The 18606-nt window shown below is 47.4% G+C and overlaps 1 protein-coding gene across 3 annotated transcripts in view; it reads right to left on the bottom strand.

Annotated features, from left to right (window-relative positions):
- Positions 1 to 8536: 8536 nt before the first annotated feature.
- LOC120844844 overlaps positions 8537 to 18606 on the bottom strand; it is a 31089-nt gene continuing 21019 nt past the window's right edge. For all 3 annotated transcript variants that reach the window (XM_042289526.1, XM_042289527.1, XM_040216817.3), the window contains 2 exons: positions 17910 to 17999; positions 8537 to 10251 (listed from right to left, as the gene is read on the bottom strand). In XM_042289526.1, the coding sequence (XP_042145460.1) occupies positions 9942 to 10251; positions 17910 to 17999 (400 nt within the window). In that variant the 3' untranslated portion in view covers positions 8537 to 9941. The remainder of the gene's footprint in view (positions 10252 to 17909; positions 18000 to 18606) is intronic.

The following is an 18606-nucleotide window of genomic DNA, read 5'->3' as shown; positions in this document are numbered from 1 at the left end:
GGTTAGCGCACACCAGCTCGGAGCAGGTGGAGCAAAAGCTCGCGCTGCAGAACCCAGGATCCTGGGTTCCATCCCTACCCCTGCCGGTTTCGGTCTGGATGAGCATCGTACCGGCGTGCGGTCTTGTATTACTACTGCGTAATGCAGGTTAACGACCCCAGATTAGCGGTCAGGCAGGTAGCCAGGATTTTGTTTCGGGGGGGGGGGGGGGGGTGGAGGGGAGGGGAGGGGGGGCCCGGTTATGACAAAATGCTGTATGAGGGAGAGGGGGGGAGGAGGTCGCTGCAAAATGGAAGATTTCGGGGGGGGGGGGGGGGGGCCGGGCCCCATGGGCCTCCTTCCTGGCTACGTGCCTGCTAGTGGTTGTACCGCACGGCTAAATTTCTTAGGCACAGCTAAGAGATTCGTCGCCCGTTGAGGCAGACCAAGTTCTAGGCTGTATAAACATACACACAACCCAAATTTTTCTTGGAGCGTGGTGTATTGTATTTTGCAAATTCTTATGCTGCAATGTAATAGAGAGTTTAAGTAGATCGTTCCGATACCTCTGTTAGCCCCGATAACGATACTATGCATGCGCAAGGGAGGCGCTGGCGAAGTATCGGGATATTGTTATCGGAGTCATGGGAACGATCTACTAAAACTCTCTATTATTGTGTAGCAATGTTTGGGCAGCGAGGAGTTTACATTTATTGAAAATGACATATGATCTCTTCTCTCTGCCGGCGCAGAGAGGCTGCTAACCTGGGGGAATCGCCACACACTATTGATTGCAGAATGCAGGCACTCAGAACGCACGCCCTACATATGGAATTTTTTTGGTCCCGAATGATTTGTAAACGTTAGGGCTATTGGAATTAAAGCAAATTTTCTTGCGGAGAACGTTATTGACCTCTATTCAGGACACGAGCGTACAATGTCATAGCAAACTAATGGCCTATAATATGTTCTTTTTGAACAATTAGCTTCGAAGAAGTATTTTAGCCGCCCTATTATCGTTGTCCGTGCGGTGACCGCAGTTAGCTTGCATTTCTCACCAGCAGGAGGAATCGCTGTATGCTCCTCACAGCTCGAGTACGTAAGCCATGAGAAATGAACGCTGTAGAGAACAGATCTCACAATTGGTATAAATTATCGAATTAAAAAAATATATATTTTATTTTACGAACATGATTGCGTGAACGAACCCATTTTAATAATCCGCAAGGATAGGTCTTTGCTCTAATGGGAGGAACACGCCAAAGATGCGGCTTCGAGGTGCATCTGTAACATGAAAATATAGAAAATATCGCTTTAATTTACAGTTACTAACGAACATGATTATGAACTACGAAAACGAAAAAGGGACATAGAAGACAGTACAGACGGCAGTGCGCCATCTGTATAGTTTTTCGTTTTCGTAGTTTAGACACGAACACGCTAAACTATGTAAATCAATTTAGATTTAAAATTGAAACACGTGTTTTGGTCGTTCGGGTATAATTTTTAATAAACAGAAGAAAAACGAAGGTGAAAATAATTTTCTACCTTCCCTATCCAGCTGCTTCAATTTCTAGGTTTTTACCTTTGTTTTCATCGGGACAGGTTTATCTCAGGTGGACTCGCGAAAAAAAAAAAAATCGGCATCGTTATAAAAACAATTACATTGCCACACTTTGTACGACCAAACTTTAGCGACTTTATAACGGGCATTGTTTCTGGAGTCTGTGTCGAACAAAAAGGACCCCATTTTTTTCTTCTTTGGGGGGGGGGGGGAAGGGGGGGGGGGGAGGACATTGATCTGGTTACTGAAAGATTGAAGAGCGGAACCCTAGAGAACCGGAACTAAACATATTTTTTGGTCATTGCGGTCACTGTAGCCGTACCGGGACCGTAATATATATGTTTAGCTAGTTTTGAGTCCCGGCTGCAATATATGCTGCGTGTATTTACCAAATTTCCTTTCTGCAGCGGGGTCATACACATGCTCGCGCGCACACAACTTTTTTTTATGACAGTCTAACTTTCCGTCATAAACACATACGCAAAGAAAAGAAAAAAAAAAAACAAGGGTTTTTTTACAAGGAGAAAAGAAGGAAAACTTCCGCTCCAGACTTTGTCCGCATGAAGGTGGTTTTAAACCAAACAGGAAAGCGACAGCATTTCTTCTCGAAACAAGCTCAACGAACCGTGTACATACTCCCACAGAATGAATTTTTTCTCTCAATTCTTTTGAGAAAAAAAGAAAAAAAGACAACAACAACAACTCAAATACCCCCAGACACACACACACAAACATAAAAAAACAACAACACGAGTTCAGAACAAACCAAACTGAGGCACATACAGGTACACGACGCCTTTTTGCTTTAAAAGGAAAGATGTGAACGGCGGGGCGGTGACGGTGTATTCCCGTCCGGTTGCTCGCTCGCCTGCGTCACCGGGACAAATTTACTTCCTCTTTATTGTCTTTGAAGCGAGGCCTTTCCAGAAGTGTTCCTCAAGTGCAGAGGTGCCACAACGAGTCTCTTTGCGGAAAGAAAAAGCAAACAAAAAACGCGTAATCTGGTGCAGGTATAGGTCGAGAGCGAACGAGGAAGACTGGCGCGCAAGAAGGAGGAGGGCAGGAATTTGAGACGCCAGGAAAAGACCCGATTCATTTCTCGTCTCGATTTGAGGAGGTTAAAGCTAAGAGATTCAGAGCCGCAGGGGCGTTCGCTTATTATGTTCACGCATCTTGCTTCGCCATTTCTTTTTCAGCGTTCTCATGGACGAGTGCGGTAATCTGGTCGGCTACGAAGCGCTCATCGGACGCCCGGCACTCAGTTACACCGCACGTTAAGACCGACGACCAGTTCGCACTTTCCACTTTTCTCCCGCTTCCTCCTCTGCCCCCTTCTACCCTCTCCACCGTTGCCTGTTTCCTCCTCCCCCAGGGTGAGTAGGACCTTCTGCCTTGCAGAATCTCGAGTCTGGTCGTCGGCCTTGGCGCGTCTCCACTGTCCAGCATCCGATTATTGCTTCGCGTGTCGATGATGTGACGGAATGAGCCGACAAGAACGCCGTGCCGAAGAACGAATCAGAAAGCGAGAAGCGTGCTCGTGATAGGTCGCATGAGAGGGTTCATAAAGCTCTTGCAGTGTCAACCTTTGCGTGCTGGATTCCTGGTCTTAACTTGTGCTCAAGGGACAGTGATCAAGCTCATAGCAGGGACCCACTCAAGAATGAAGCTTCGTCATAGTGCTGGGAACAACGATTCAATCCCTTCTTGTATCAATTTTTTTTTTTTTAATTCTCCCTGGGTGCTTGCGCTTTACTATTGTACGCTTCCAATCACTTAAATTGTTTGTCCTCTCCGTGACCGTGAGCTGCCTCATGCATTTGTTTTAAACTCTTCGCCCCCTACTGTGTTTTGGGAGCGGTATTCTTTGCAGGTGCACAAAACATGCCCTGCCTAAAGCTTAAAAAGTGATTATCAAATTTAATTAAGATTACCGCCCAAGTGTAGTTAATTAAATTACTCCATCTCTAACACAAAAAAGTGACGAATTACATTACTCATTACTGCGAAAAGTAATGAAATGAATGTATTGTAGTTACAGTAACTAAAGGACTCTATTGTAGTTACAGTAATTAAAGGACTGTATTGTAGTTACAGTAATCAAAGGACTGTATTGCAGTTACAGTAATCAAAGGATTGTATTGTAGTTACAGTAATTAAATGACTGTATTGTAGTTACAGTAATTAAAGGAGTGTATTGTGGCTACAGTAATTAAATGACTGTAAGTACGTCACAGTAATTTTATTTGCGGATGTGGCGGCCAGACGCAAGGCTAGCTGCCTTTGTCACAACTCTCCACTCGAACGCGAACGCCACCTCCCTTCGACCAGCTGACGTACTCTGTACGGGGCTGTGGACGTGAGCGTAATGACGTGGCGAAATATCGACATGTGACTGATCAAGCGAGCACGTAGCTTCCATCGCACTGTCACCTTAGGAGTGAACGGAGTACACGGAGAGCAAGTCGACTGCTTCTTGCGCAGGCGTTGCACGACGTCGAACCGACGCCGAGCTCTGATTGGCTTAGATTGGAAGGATAGCGGGTAGACCTCAGTGCCAGGTGCCTTGAGGTCTACCCACTATTTTTTCAATCATCGAATAAGAGCTCAGCGTTCTGACATCATCGGAAACCCTTTGCAAGAAGCAGACGATCTTGCACTCCGTATAAACAACCTTTTTGGCAAGCAGCCAAAATACGTCGAGAACGATGTAAACATTGCTATCCACGCATGGCTCGCGCGAACCAGAAATTGCACTCTTTGCCTCGTAAATGCACTCATAAACGTCCTTCCACAGATAACCTTCGTCCGACAGATATCCCAAACGGGTTAAGGCTGGACTCCATGAAGAGAAAAAAATCGACAAGCTTCGCGCGGCGGCGATCCCTCGGCGCGTGTCGTCGGTATGTCGAATACCAGGGGTGGGGATGGAAACCAAGATTCCTGGGTTCTGTAGCGCGAGCTTTCGCCCCACGTGCTCCGAGCTGGTATGCGCCAGGTGTGCGCTAGCCCACTCGGGCACCGATATCCCGCTGCCGGGCGAAGTTCGTTGGTTCTTCGCAGCGTAGGGAACTAGAGGAAGGGCAGCGAGCTCAGCGAGCGCTGACGGCTGCAACACTTCGTGTGGACGACACGAGAGGGCGCCACTAAAGCATGGGCTGTAGTACCACAAGCTTCGCAGTGCCTTTACTGTGCTACTGCTATTGTCGTTGTCGTAGTCGATTCGGCATTGCACTGCGTTCGGCCTAAGCGACAGAAAACACGGGGGAAGATATAAACGGGAGCCAGTTCGCGCTGCCAAACCGCCAAGCAAAACCTTCTCGCCGAAGGCCCTCGGAACGCTCGGATCATCCAAGGCTTTTCCACGCTTGCCGCTTCATAGCAATGCATGACGCACGTCGTTGTCTAACCTCACTACCCCTCTAGTTCACTTTAGCCGCATATTCGCTCCACGGAGTACAGCCTACCTCGCGATAGGCTGGCACACTCGCCGGCTGAGTGACCGGCGGGAAATAGAGCCACTACAAAAGCCGGGCTTCATCCGTAAGGGCTTTCCAGCCATCTTTGTGCTCTAACCGCATGGATGGGCGGAAGCGCCGAACAAGCAGGGACGAAGAGATAGACAAAGACAAATCTCACAATGGACTTTTTTCGGAAACATGTTACGCCACGGCTTTGTCTACTTCTTCGCCCGTTTGTTCGGCGCTTCCGTCCAACGATGCACCAACGAGCCCATCTTTCAATTCTGATACTCTAAAGTCTAAACCATTGTTGCCGATTGTGTAAAATCGTGTTGTATGGTGACTAGTGTTTCCGCTGTACACGAGAAATTTAGCCAGTGCAGCGCCGCGGCTATAAAGTATAGCCCGCGGAATCCTCGTCGTGCATCAGGCAGTACTGGTACACAACCGCATGCAGGTACCACGCTCATCCTGATCAAAACGTGTCAGGGTGGTTGAACCCAGTTGAGTGAAGATTTATCTGAAATCGCAAAAAAAATCGCCTTTCTGCCCTCCGGAAATGTTGGTAGTCCTCGACAGGGCAACACGACAGCGCCCGAGCTTCCCGACATCTTATCTCTTGAGCTCAAAAAGTCGCTATTTCAAATCGAAAATTTTCGGATAATCCCGGGAGACGTCGCGGCGAAGGGAATTGTGGGGCTGTTTCGATGTACGCTTGTGCCACGATTCATTCTGTATTACCAACAAACCCCCCCCCCCCCCCCAAAAAAAAAAAAAAAAAAAGACATTATTACGTATTTTGTTTTGCATTTCTTCTGCCATCTCTACGTACTGAAATCACCGAACCTTAAACCAAAGCCAAACTTAATTTTTGATTCCTCCCGGATAATCCCACGTGCCGTATATATCGAAACGTCGCAATGCGTCAAGGCAGACGTTGAGGGTGCCAGACAAACACAACACATGTTTTTAGGAAAACACAACACTATAATAAAATAAAAACGAAATAGTAAGGTGCTTGTTAGGTAGCGTACGTGTCTCTTAAAATACATTTTCCTCAAAAAATAAAAAAAAAATAATTGTGGAATATCTAGTAGGTCGCGAATAAATCTGAGAATTGTCACGTGCTTCTATATCATGCTTCCATTTTGGTACGAAGCGCCGAAATAAAACCACACTTCGGAATCGTACTTCACGCACACGTGTCGCATGACGTAAATGTTGCGCTGCAATTATTATTCTCTCCTTTTTCTTCTTCTCAGGAAAAGGAGAAGGAAGTTTAACGCCCCTCGAAGTGTCTCTCTACACACGGTAGCATTAGCCCCCTTGCAACAAACGTTGTAGGTTAGTGATGCCAAATTAATTTTAATCTTCGGGACCGGAAGAGACGCATCGCGATTGTACAGGGACACTTAAATGTATCCCCCTTGACTACATGATCCTTGACCGCCAGACACAGCACAGCGTACGTTAAGAAGGTGTATCAGCACAGTGCCAGCACCACCACATCTTGTCGCTTTGCCGCAACACTACGATCCTAACCGAGAAACCCGGTATAAGGAGTATTCACTGGGCGCCATATTTGTGGGTGCTGTCTAGAGCGCATGCTCAGAACGAGCCCCCATTAATTAAAGGGGTACTCCGGCGATTTCTTCATGGTCCCCGATTTGCTTAAATTTGGCTAAACTCACCAAACAACATCGCCAAAATAGTATCCGAAATATTAGGTCAAAATAACTTTTTTTTTTCACGAAGTTATTGAATTTACAATTTTGGTCCTCACCGTGTTTTTCAAACTGAAAGTCTCTACTGGCAACAAGAAAAAAGTGACGTCAGTGGAAGTGCAGGGGTTCACTCTTTGGACTGTAGAATTTGTTCCCAACTGATTCGAAGCAGTTTCATGGTGTCAAATGAATGCCTTGGAAGCTCGCTCCAGGACCCGTGCTCCAGCACGGAACAAATGATTGGCACATTTTGTTTTTTAGATTGCTCGCTCGACTGGCAAGCTTGCCTTCCACTGACGTCACGGTACTGAAAAGTGCGGGTATATTTGAATGTTGGTTTTTGCATCATTTTCATTTGCCGATTTCGCAATAACTATTATGAATTTCGCGATACTAAATAGCGTACCGGAAAGGGTAAAGGCCGGGGAGTCAGAAAATATAGTTAGTTGAGGTACCTCGAAAAATCGCCGGAGTACCCTTAAGCGTGTTTCACATGCAGCGATTTTGGCCCTAAAGCGGCGCGATTTCTGCCGTCGCGGCGCTCGTGCCGCAGTATTGCTGGTGCTGGCCAGAGCGCCGCGACGGCAGAAATCGCGCCGCTCTAGGGCCAAAACCGCTGCATGTGAACTAGGCTTTAAGGTGTATCCACACGACGGAGAGGGCCGCGGACCGATTGATCACGTGATGCGCGGCCCGCGGGCCGCCCGGCTGCAATGAGCATCCACACGGCGGACCAAAAGTGAAGACGACAGAGCGAACGGGCCGGTCTAACCCTCGACCTCACTGCTCGGCCAAACGCATGCAGCGAGCTGCTTTGAGGCTATTTGTAAGGAGCCAAGATGGAGGTTGAACGAAAGAGACGTTTGGCCGCAATGGCCCTGGCGTTGACTATTGAGGACGAGGAGGACTTAGGTGAACCGAAAAAGCCATGGGGACATCTTTAGATGATTATTTGAGTAGTCGTCGCGACTATTGTCCCACAGAGCGGGGAATTGCTTCATGAGTTCGATGAAGTAAAAAGTTGCATCGTCGCACAACAAAAGGTTCGTCTTCCTCGTCTTCAACAGTCGGCGCCAAAAGAAAACGACTTTGGCTTTGGATTTCAATCTAAACAACAAAAGTCTGCTTGTTGCGAGACTGGGCGCTTCAATTATGCTAAAAACGCCGCGGTCCGCCGCCAAGGTCCGGGCGAGAAAGTCGCTTGGCATTTCTCAGAAGCGCGGGCCGCGGACCGCCGGCGGACCTCGAAGAACGGTGACGTAAGATAACGTGATGCGCGGACCGCGGACCAAAACAGCAATTTGGTCTGTCATGTGGATACACCTTTAATAGGCTGCTAAGACCGGCCATTTTGACGGTGTGGAATGCACGTTGCAAAAAAACCCTGGAAACTAGCCATTAGCACGCGCTCAGCAGTCGCGCACACAGCTATGACCGCCAGTGAATACTTCCTATAGGACGAAACGGCTGTAGCATTGTTTTTTAGCATTGCACATTAAAGGCTGCTCACGGTATTTGCGCGACATGCTTTACTGTGGAAATATCTCTGCTATGAGTTTCGCCGAGGTATGCTGTAAGCCTATGGATTCTGCGCAGCCTGGGTACATATTTATGGCACGTCGCAACTTTGCTTTTTTACTGTAATTGGAATGCTCGGTCTACATATATGCACTACACAATGGTACCATCATAAACAAAAAGATCTATAAACAATAGCATGTGTTCACATTAAATGACTGTTGCGCATCCCTGCACGCACGTGTGAGTGTGCTTGGGATCCCAAATGCCTATATTTCAGCAATACAAAGACAAAAAGTCAAAGTGCGTTTACTTCAGACATCTCTGCAAAGACGGCACCACAAGCTGCAAGTTACTATTCTGGCTACCACTGTAGCAACATGCATATTTTAAAAATCGCTACTCATTTAGACAAATAGCAATACAAGATGCTAGGCTTACTTTTTAACTAAACTAATGAACACTTTCGATAGCTTAACTGCGCGCAGCCGTACGCAACTACAAGATAACAGCACATGTCTGTCAACAGAACTACCCTGTACATACACGTGAAAATTGTACACAACCTTGTTCAGTTAAATAAAATCATTCACACTACATCGAGTATGCAAAGTTCTACGTTCACAACCTAGGTCTTACACACACACACACGCACCCACACAAACATTATGCACCCAGAACAAAGCAAAGATGTACAGCAAAATACAAAAAAGTAGCAAATTGACGCAAATACAAATGCAGCCTCGTATTTCAAGGCTTCTTAAAAGACCAATTCTTGTTCAAACGCATTGTCTATCACTGCACTACGGATGTGCTTAATCCCAGAAGGGATGTACACACAAGACACAGGGGAAGGCATGCACGGTATACCGAACGCTTACCCTCGCGTTTACTTTAGCCCTTTGATTTAAAAATAAGATTTTTTTTTCCTTGGAACACAGATGTAGTGTTGTCGCGGCCCTGCCTGTTCAAACAAAATTAAATTCCAGAAAAATGAATTAAAAGTGCAAGGGCCGATGCCTTATACGAGGTGAACCAACCGAGCAAATGAATGTTATGAGTCTTCGAATCAAGACACTTTGGTCCGGGATAGGTTAATTGACACAACACGGCGAATAGCGAGCGTACCACGCAACGCGCTTCATGACGTAAGAGCCCCTAGCTCGTTTCGAGTGGTGTCACACCTCCCAACACTTACTATCAGACGTCTTTAACAATGTTATAGTCTGTTGAATCACCCAAGCCTCACGAATTAGCGATCTGCTGACCAGGGGGAGCAGGTAAGGAAGGCAGCGCCAGCGTAAATGCGGCGGCGAATGTCCAGAACTATAAGTACTTACTACTTCGCACCTTTTGTGTTTCCCCTTATAAGTTGCGAAAGCAGTGCGGTGTGTGCATATTCAGAGTTTCATATTACATATCACGTATGGCTACAAAATGATGCAGAAGCGTGCAACAATAATGACATTCATGTCGAAGAGAAACTCGTCTTCAACGAGGAACTAAACAACCGATCTCGTGGTTCTGAAATGCTCTGGTTCCCCAGCGCATACTCAGTTTCATTACCCGTTTCCTGCCCAGGTCAGATTTAAAAAAAATCCGTTTGGCTTGTGATTTAGTAATACGAGGCTACGAACGATTTAGTAATACGAGGCTACGACCATGCCGCCGCACACCAGAATCAATTTCACAATTTCACTAGGCAAGCTTGAGGTGGCGGAGCAAGCGTCCGCAGTAGCTGCTCTCCAGAAGCACGGAGTTCAGGATGGCCAGCATGACGGCCAGCACGAGGATGGGCAGCACAACGGCGACGATGTAGTACAAGATGACGAGGAGCGAGGCGAGCAGCACGAGCGCTACCATGAAGAGGGCGTCGGCACCCCACGGGTACTGCAGGATCTCCCTGATGATCGAGAAGAAGGCATAGGCCAGCCGGCTCGACGTCGAAGCCTTGGCGCCCATCTGCTCTTCTTCGAAGGACTTGACTTGGGAATCGGCGGGACTCTCCCTGCAGAAGGAACAGATTGAATCGTATTCGAGATCCAAAATCAGCCGAAAGGAGATCGTCACCGACAGGATGAGAAGTTAAGGGCATCTTCTTCGGATGCCAGGCCTACACAGCACGTCATCGTTGTCGTTCGACGTGTTTCGGCTGCCGCGCAAGCGCGCTAGAGAACGCACGGAGCGTTATCGAAGAGTGAAAGCTCACGCTGGAAGCGGCAGAGCTAGAGGATATCCTTGCCGTTCTCAACCCGGTAGTCACTGTAGTTGTCTACACATAGTGTAATAAACAAAGCGCACAAGAACAAGGACAAGGAAATGTCAGCGTTTGGCGTTCTGGTTTTTGCCTTCGAACACATCCGAACAGCGATTAGAGACCCACTAATATGAATCCAACCAGAGTTGGGTGTTCTGACTTCTCCGGGCTCTCTCGTCTCATCCTCTCCCTCTATTTCTATCCGTATACATTTATCACCAAATAAAATAAAATTGTAGACAAAAAAAAAAAACAAAAAAAACTGTTAAGGCGCTTTCTTGAACCACCGCCCAACAGATCGCATATACTCGGTATATTCTAAAAAAAAAAAAAAAAAATAAGTGTGTTTACTACGTAATACAAAAACATGAAGCAACTGTCTTTATACAAAGTTATTTCAATGTGGGGCGACAGTGGCACATTTCGACTAACGTTTTCAATTTCTGCCGTCCCTAAGAAGTAAGAATCTTGTGTATTCAGGGTTCCCGATCGTTCGGGCTAGACGAGCATGTACCGCTACACTCTCCAGGATCGACCAAGGCCGCCGCTTCATCGAGCACCCTACAATGGGGAGAAAAAAGAACGAAATAGGCTTGTTGATCGAAGTCCCCTCATGCGAACGAGGGCGGGAGAGACGCACGCAACATGCACGACGAAACGACCCTTTCATTTCACCTCGCGACGGACCGCTATGGACGCTACGAGCTATCGTAGCCAACCAATGCGGAGAGGAGAGCAAGCAGTCTGCCGAGCTCCGATTGACTCTGGTTGAAACAAATAGTGCGCAGACCTCAATGCTAGATGCTTCGAGGTCCACCTACCATTGTTTTCAATCAGCCAGTAAGAGCTCGGCCTTCTGACATCGCTGCAACCCCCGTTCAAGAAGCAGACGAACTTGTGCTAGGCATGTACCACCCATAAGACGCAGAGCCGCCTATGTGGAGCGCAAGTTCGTCTGCTTCTTTTCCAGGGGTTCTGGTGAGGTCAGAACGCCGAGCTCTGATTGGCTCTAATTGAAGAATAGGGGGTACACGTCAAAGCAAGCTGCCTTGAGGACTACCCACCATCCTTCATTCAGAACCAATGAGACCTTGGCGTTTCCCAACGAAGCGCGACGCCAAAACGCGCGTGTCTGTTGGTTCGCGCCGTATACACTCTCGTCAAGCTTCAGCGCGTTCGCCGCTTGGGTCGGATCGAGGATCCCCTATCAACGGCTTAATGGGCATGAATGGATACGGCCGCACCCTTTTTTTATTATTGGGCGGTCACGTGACACTCGCCGGGCGTTCGATTGGCTCCGACGTCTCGTGTAACGTCCCTCTGCGGTCCGTGGCAAAGCGAAACGGAGGACGATGTGCCCAGATTTAGATGGCGTTTCCATCTGCTCGATCAAGGTCCCGTGGTTTGTGGGCCGCGTTTGCGATTCAACGAGCCGCGAGGAGGAAAAGGGAAAAGGTAAAATCGTCGATCGTCAGGAAGCGTCTCTACCTTTGCTCAGCCTATACGCCAGCCCTTCGCGACGCGCGACAACATCCGATCCGCGCCGTAGGAGGCGGTCTGCCATTAAACGGCAAGAGCTCTTCGCGGTCCGAGTTGCTTCCTCCGTTAAACCTGGGTTCTCTACTGACGACGATACGGATCGCCGTACCCGCCTCAACCGCGCGTTCCCCTGACGACAACAACGAATACGACGTGTACCATGCCCGCTAAGATCAGATATACGGACGGGGCCCATTGTATGGTGACTATTCTACGCACCGAGATACTTAATATTGTGCTAGACCCATTACCGAAACGAGTCGTGTTCAGTCGTTCCATGTGCCGAGAAATGGAGAGAGAGGAGGGGAAGGGAACACTCGGGGTCATGTTCTCGTCTAAAGCTATGCGGTGAGCAAGTCGTCTGCTTCTTGGGCAGGAGTTGCGGTGACGTCAGAACGACGCCGAGCACTGATTGGCAATAAATTGAAGGGATGGTGGCTTATAGACCTCAATGCTAGATGCCTTAAGGTCTACCCATCTTTTAATCAGCTAATAAGAGCTCGGCGTTTTGACAACATTTCGACCCCAGTGCAGGAAGCAGACGAACTTGCGATCCGCATAGCTGGCTTTGTCTCCACTGCTCTCGTCGAACGCGCTTGAACTTGAAACGCCGGCGTCCGGCTCTTGCCTCTCGCGTTCTAAGGCGTTCGACGAGTTCCTTGGAGGCCGAGGCAGCTAAGGCTTTAAACCTACCCCCTCAAATCATTGGACCCAGAGCTTGGTGTTGTGACGCCACCCGCGAGCTCTCGTCTCCTTATCTCCCTCAATTTCTCGGCGCATTGCTTTTTTATTTTTAGTTTGAGGAAGCACCTACCGAGACAGCCTCCCTAAAATCAGTGCCCTTTCTTTATCTCCAAAGTCCTATATAACACATAAAGATTCAGGATGAAAGGAGCTATCGGTTAAATCTTTTTAGGAGACTTTAAAAGTCGATTCGGTGATTGAACGAAAACATATTGTTCGTTTTTTTCCCTCGCTAAAGTTTGCGGTAAAATTGATGTCACGTGACCTGACGCCACGATATCATGATACGTCACGACTCGACACAGTGACGTCACGGTGCCAAGTCGGAATGTCACGAGAATGTCACGTGACGCAAAAATTTCTCGCTAGATTTTGCTAGGAAATTCACGACGGACAGCGGACATATTTCTGAGGAAGGGGGGGAGGGGGAGATTCCATTAGACCAGGGGTGGCCAAGCTGCGGCTTTTCGCGTGTTAAAGTGCGGCTCGCGGCTCTCTTTTCTCCCCCCCCCCCCCCCCCCCCCTCCCCCGCCTGTTTTCCTGTCACACGAGCACTTCCCCAAAAAGAGAAATTGAACGCGTTTTGAATCGAAAGACAGGTAGCGGTTTGGTATTGTTCTGCTACTGCCACCTTACGTACAGCTGGACGGCTTTTGACTCGGATAGATTGAAAGTAGCTAGAGTTTCGTTTATTGCACTGGACAAAAAATTGCGCCCCCGCGGCTCTTGGAAGTTTCGTGGTTTGTTTGCGGCTCTTAGACCGGGTCAGCCTGGCCACCCCTGCATTAGACCATACTTTAGAACAGAATATAATTATATAGGGCTATAAAGTTCAAACGTTGCCTGTCTCTCTCCCTGAAGTTTTTTGTTTTTCCTCAGGGCCGCGCATGACTGGATGTGACTGGAAATGTTTTCTCATTTAGCAAAGAAATTAACGTCACGTCACCTAACATAACGTGACCTCACGCAGCGCAAAATTTCCAAGCTTAATTTAGCGGAACACTTTCGTCCTCTGAAGTGAGGTTCCGTGACCACGTCATGTAACGTCAACTTCTTTACTAAATATTAATAAAAAATATTGTCCGACGTCAAGTCACGCGATGCCAATTTCCTCAAAAACGACTCTTTGCTGTCTTTTAAACGAGCTAAAACGATCACCGGACTCATGTTTGAGTGCACTGCCCCCAGCGAATGTTAAGAACGAGCTCACATGTATTGGCTGCTAAGATCAGCAATCATGTTGGTGTAGAATGCAACGTTAGAAGAGCACCGTTGAAGCTCATCATCATCTATGAACGCGAGGAATAGTTCGTGAAGAACTTCTCTCTCTCTCCCTCTGTCTGTTTTTGTCTGTGCAACGCGTGTAGAACAATATTTTTGTCCACAACTGTTGGCGATTTTCAATATTAAAAAAAAGTAAAACGCCCAAGGTTATTTAATTATTTATTGTGTAGGACTACTTTTGTTGCAACCGAAAACAAGGTCACGGACGGGGTTCGGGTGAAACTAATAACAGAAGAGCGCGCTTACGGAGATAGAAGGTAAAGAGAAAATCGAGACAAAGGAAACAAGCGGGATCTGGTCGATCGAAGGGAAGAGAAAAACAAAACAAAAACAACCCCATTGTGTCGGGCGCACAATGGGGTTGTGTTCGGCGGAGCGCCCGAGCGACCGGCGGGGCGCAACAACGGAGATGATATGCGAAGCGTCTGCCTGCAGTCTCGACACGCAGGTCCGGTCGGCCTAAATAGAAAACCGAGGGACATACGTAGAGCAGCGAAGCGTCACCGTCGGATGATATCACCCACCCCTCTCTCCCGGTTTCCGGAAAAGATAGCGGCCCCGTCGGTAAGGCAGATAAGCAGGGCCTGTCAGATCTTTCTAGTACGCTCCCACTCTAGATGGTGTAGAGCTGCGATAACGGTGTTGCCCTCGACCGCACACATGCATACAACAACCGTGGTGGAGTGTACACGTGTTCTTATTATATGGGGGCTATTAACTATATGCTTGTCACGGCGGAAGAGAGCTGGGCGTTTGAACGACGCCGACTAAGTCCATCCGAATTCCGTGGGGAAGTGGGGGGGACAGAGCTTGTCATGGCAGCCATTTTGGATCCTTCTTTTTTTTTTTTCTTTTGCAGATGGTATATTTATTTGGTCGTCGAAGAAAAACACAATAACAAATGAACGCAACGTACAGGCAAAACAGGCCATAGCCTCCTATTCAGCAATAATAAACTTTACAGGAGGTCTCGCGTACCCCCAGTAGGGAACGTGGCTATAATTTTGTAATTATCACAGTGAGATAAGTTAAACGGAAATTTTACACTGTGATCTGACAAAATTTTTTGTCCTCATATTTGTGTAAAAGTTAAAAAAAAAAAAAGGAATACCAGTTCGTCAATGTGCATATTTCGATAATAACACATTGGATGTTAATTTTGCCGTGTCTACTGAACGAGATATTTCGCGTGGCACCTATTGCTATTTAAGGAACATTCACACGGGGGAGGTTCTCGGGGCCTTCCCCGTGTGGTAGTTGACCGCATTGAACTCTTACAAAAGACAACAGAAACAAAAGACAAAAACGTAACGGGTGACGCGATTTCTTGTTTGTTGTTGTTGTTCACGGCTAAAGCTTTCTTGTCCCATATTTTGCACCAATATTTAGGCAAATATGCCTGCCGCCTGCAAACAACAAATTTGAAAAAAAAAAGAATCAACATTTTGGAAATTTGAGACAGGAATAAAAAAGGGGATGACACGCACACATCTCGAGACCTGTATGTTTGGTCTCCGTTCTTTGTTCCTTGGTCCCATGCTTCCTGGATGTTAAAAGTTCAGCAGCTCGCCTTTATCCTCTCTGTTATTTTGGTATTGAAATAGTTCTGTAGACAATTGGCTGCGCTAGGTCATTCTTCGGGGACGAGGACAGGCTCGAATCCGTTCGGGTTCCGTTGCTGCTTAGATCCCTCAATACTGACCGGGGGGACGGGGTGGCTGGGTTTTAAAACTTAGGGGGGGGGGGGGGGGGGGGAGGGAAGGGGCACTCGCACATAGTTTCCCCTCCACACACAGGTGGAATTACACCGGAATTACGCCAATGAATGCGCTACATGAAAGAAGCTCGAGGAACCGTATACGTCCTCAGTAGCGCAAACTTTAATGCCGCGCATGCGCGGGAGCCCTAAACCGACAACGCCCCGGCTGGGAGATGCGCGAAGGCCGAGTGAAATTTCGGCTTCCTTTCTGGCCTTGCTCAAGACAGTTGACGCCCTACGGTCCGAGCCGAGGTCCATATCAAATAGTGGCTGAAAGCTTTAGCGTCACGCCGCTCGTCATCTTTTTGTGTGTGCTCGACCGCCGACTCAATCCCCTCAAGCCCAGGGTCGTAACTTTGCGCGTTTAGTTTGCGTGTATGCGCTCATTAGTCTTCTAGGCTTTAACCGCGCTCGGAAACAAAGCATACAAATAGCAGCGAACGTCCGGAGCCGACGCACGTGGAACTCCATCCCCGCCGCTCCCGTCTTTTTCTGATCTGTCTTCGATCTCGAGATACCTCTTATATGGAGCTAAAGATTAAGGGCGGCGCGGTTGTGTGAATACTGTTTTTTACATATATAAAAGGGACTAGTGATACATTCCGCGTAAGCTCCGTGTTTTCGAATAAATCCGAAAAACTCCGAAAACTATATATGGATCCTAGAGATTGCATAAAATTGGAAGAGGGGCTTCCCTATTACATCCTTTACCACTCCACCTCGCACGACCGCGGCGTAGCATGGAATAGGATGGGATGAATACGTGCTTCCGAGTGACTACCTCCACGAGTTTATTTTTAAGGTGTCGGCGTTTATCCAAGCCACAGATGTGTGCAACTTTTGCCGTGGGACAAATTAGTATTGCCAATGGCAATGGCACCAACACCAAAACCAGCGGAAGAAATATGATTTGATATAAGCACGTTTTAGTTTTTTTATCTAGCATATATACCCAGATATTATTATTTTTTTTTTTGTTTGTCATAAGAAACACTGCGAAATTAAGCTTCTATTTTTGAAGACTTTGAAATCAAACAAAAGTAAACTCCTATAAACTAAGAAAAAATAAAAAAAAACAGAACACTCCGAAAAACACCTTCTGAATTCGACGAAAAATAAACTCCGAAAACACGCAATCCTAGGTATTATCTAATCTAACATCACTTTTAATGAATCTCAAATATTAGCTTCGCAAACTATTTGAAGACCGGAACGCGGGTGCGAAAGGCAAATCGAGAATCACAAAAATCCCAAAAGTTACTCGAAGTGAACGCCTAGAAATAGGGGCAAGAGGTAGAAAGGGAAACACAGAAACAGAACCACGAAAGAGATACAGGAGACCTATGATATAAGAAACAAGAGGTCCAAGGAAGTGGGTTAGTGTGGCATCATTGGCCCTTCCTGATAAAGAATTTGTATTTTTCCAGAAAGAGTGGGGGAAGGGTAAGTGACGTCTTGGTGCTTTTCAAATAAAACTTTTCGTTCCGTTAGAGATTAAAAACCAACTAACTCAACTTACTATTTTACTCAAAATGAAATTTGTTGAAATATTTTTTTTGTTCGCTAGCATTTTTTGGCCAACCGACCGGCTGTTTGAAATTTCAATCGGGAACTTAGTAACTGATTTTGTAATTTGAAGTGGTGAAACCACGGTTCGTTTCCTTTTTGTCTTCTCGACTGCCGCGACTTTTTGGTAATGTATGTTGCCCAAGAAACTCCGCTCTGTCAATGTGGGTATTTTGTTTCGAAAAGAAAACGGATATACTAATGTTTGTTTTGTTGTAATTTTTGATGCCCCTGTAATATATTGGCGACGATATGTTTCAATGGCGCCCTCTGATGGTTCCTATTCCAGACGTCACTACCCGGATTACTAGCAGCGAGCGACAAGACCGATGGTGCGTAAAACGAGGGATGGAAACCTAGTCCGCCACTGCTCTTATCTCTGTCTATAAGAGCCGAAATGGTCCCACTCAAAACATCATAGTGCGCGTTCTGCCAATCGTGGATGGCCGATCACAGCCACGCTTTTGTTCGCGGACGTCGCCAATTGCTTAAATGACAACGTGCAGCTGTTTCTCACCTGAGTCGGAAGAGCCGCCTCTGCTTGAATCGCCGTCGACATCGCCTGCATTCGGTGTGCTCTACGTGGTCCACATGGTCAGTCTGGGTTCTGTGGGAAAGCAAGATGGGCACCGATTCCGGAGATGAAACAAACACATCAAGTTAAAAGCAGGTCGAAACATTACGCAACAATCTAATTCAAGACTATATCAGGCGAATTCTCACGGCCCTGTTCGTTTGCATTATACAGCGCTCCTACAGTCCAAAATCGTTCGCGATTGTCATGGAAAGTCCGCGTTTGAGAGACTGGGCATACGCATCGCGCGTTCCACACTGTCGAATTATTGCGGTGCGCGGAGGGAGGGGGCTGCAGCCGACGCACCGGATTCGCCAAGACATCCGAGCCGCTCTCCCCTACGCCCTTCAGCAAGCCCAGGACTTCGTCGTGTCTACGCCGAAGCCTCCTCGAGCAGGACCACGTCTGTGTCACGGTCATGACTTTAATTAGAAAAGCTAGCTGGTGTCTCGCGCTAAGCCTATCGCGGTGTTGTGTCTCGCTCTGTGTATAATAGCGGCACAATATTCTTTATCGCGGTAGCAAACACCGATTTCCCTCATAGAAAACGGTGCCACAGTGCGATGTTGGAGTTTCGCGACACTTTGGAGTCGCGAACATGTTCGGTCTGTTTTCGCCATGGAGGTAGGAAGCTTGCGGA

The sequence above is a fragment of the Ixodes scapularis genome, unplaced genomic scaffold (genome assembly GCF_016920785.2).
Source record: "Ixodes scapularis isolate PalLabHiFi unplaced genomic scaffold, ASM1692078v2 PGA_scaffold12__126_contigs__length_90152505, whole genome shotgun sequence".
NCBI classification, from domain to species: Eukaryota; Metazoa; Arthropoda; class Arachnida; order Ixodida; family Ixodidae; genus Ixodes; species Ixodes scapularis.
This window is presented reverse-complemented; position numbering and strand designations above follow the sequence as displayed.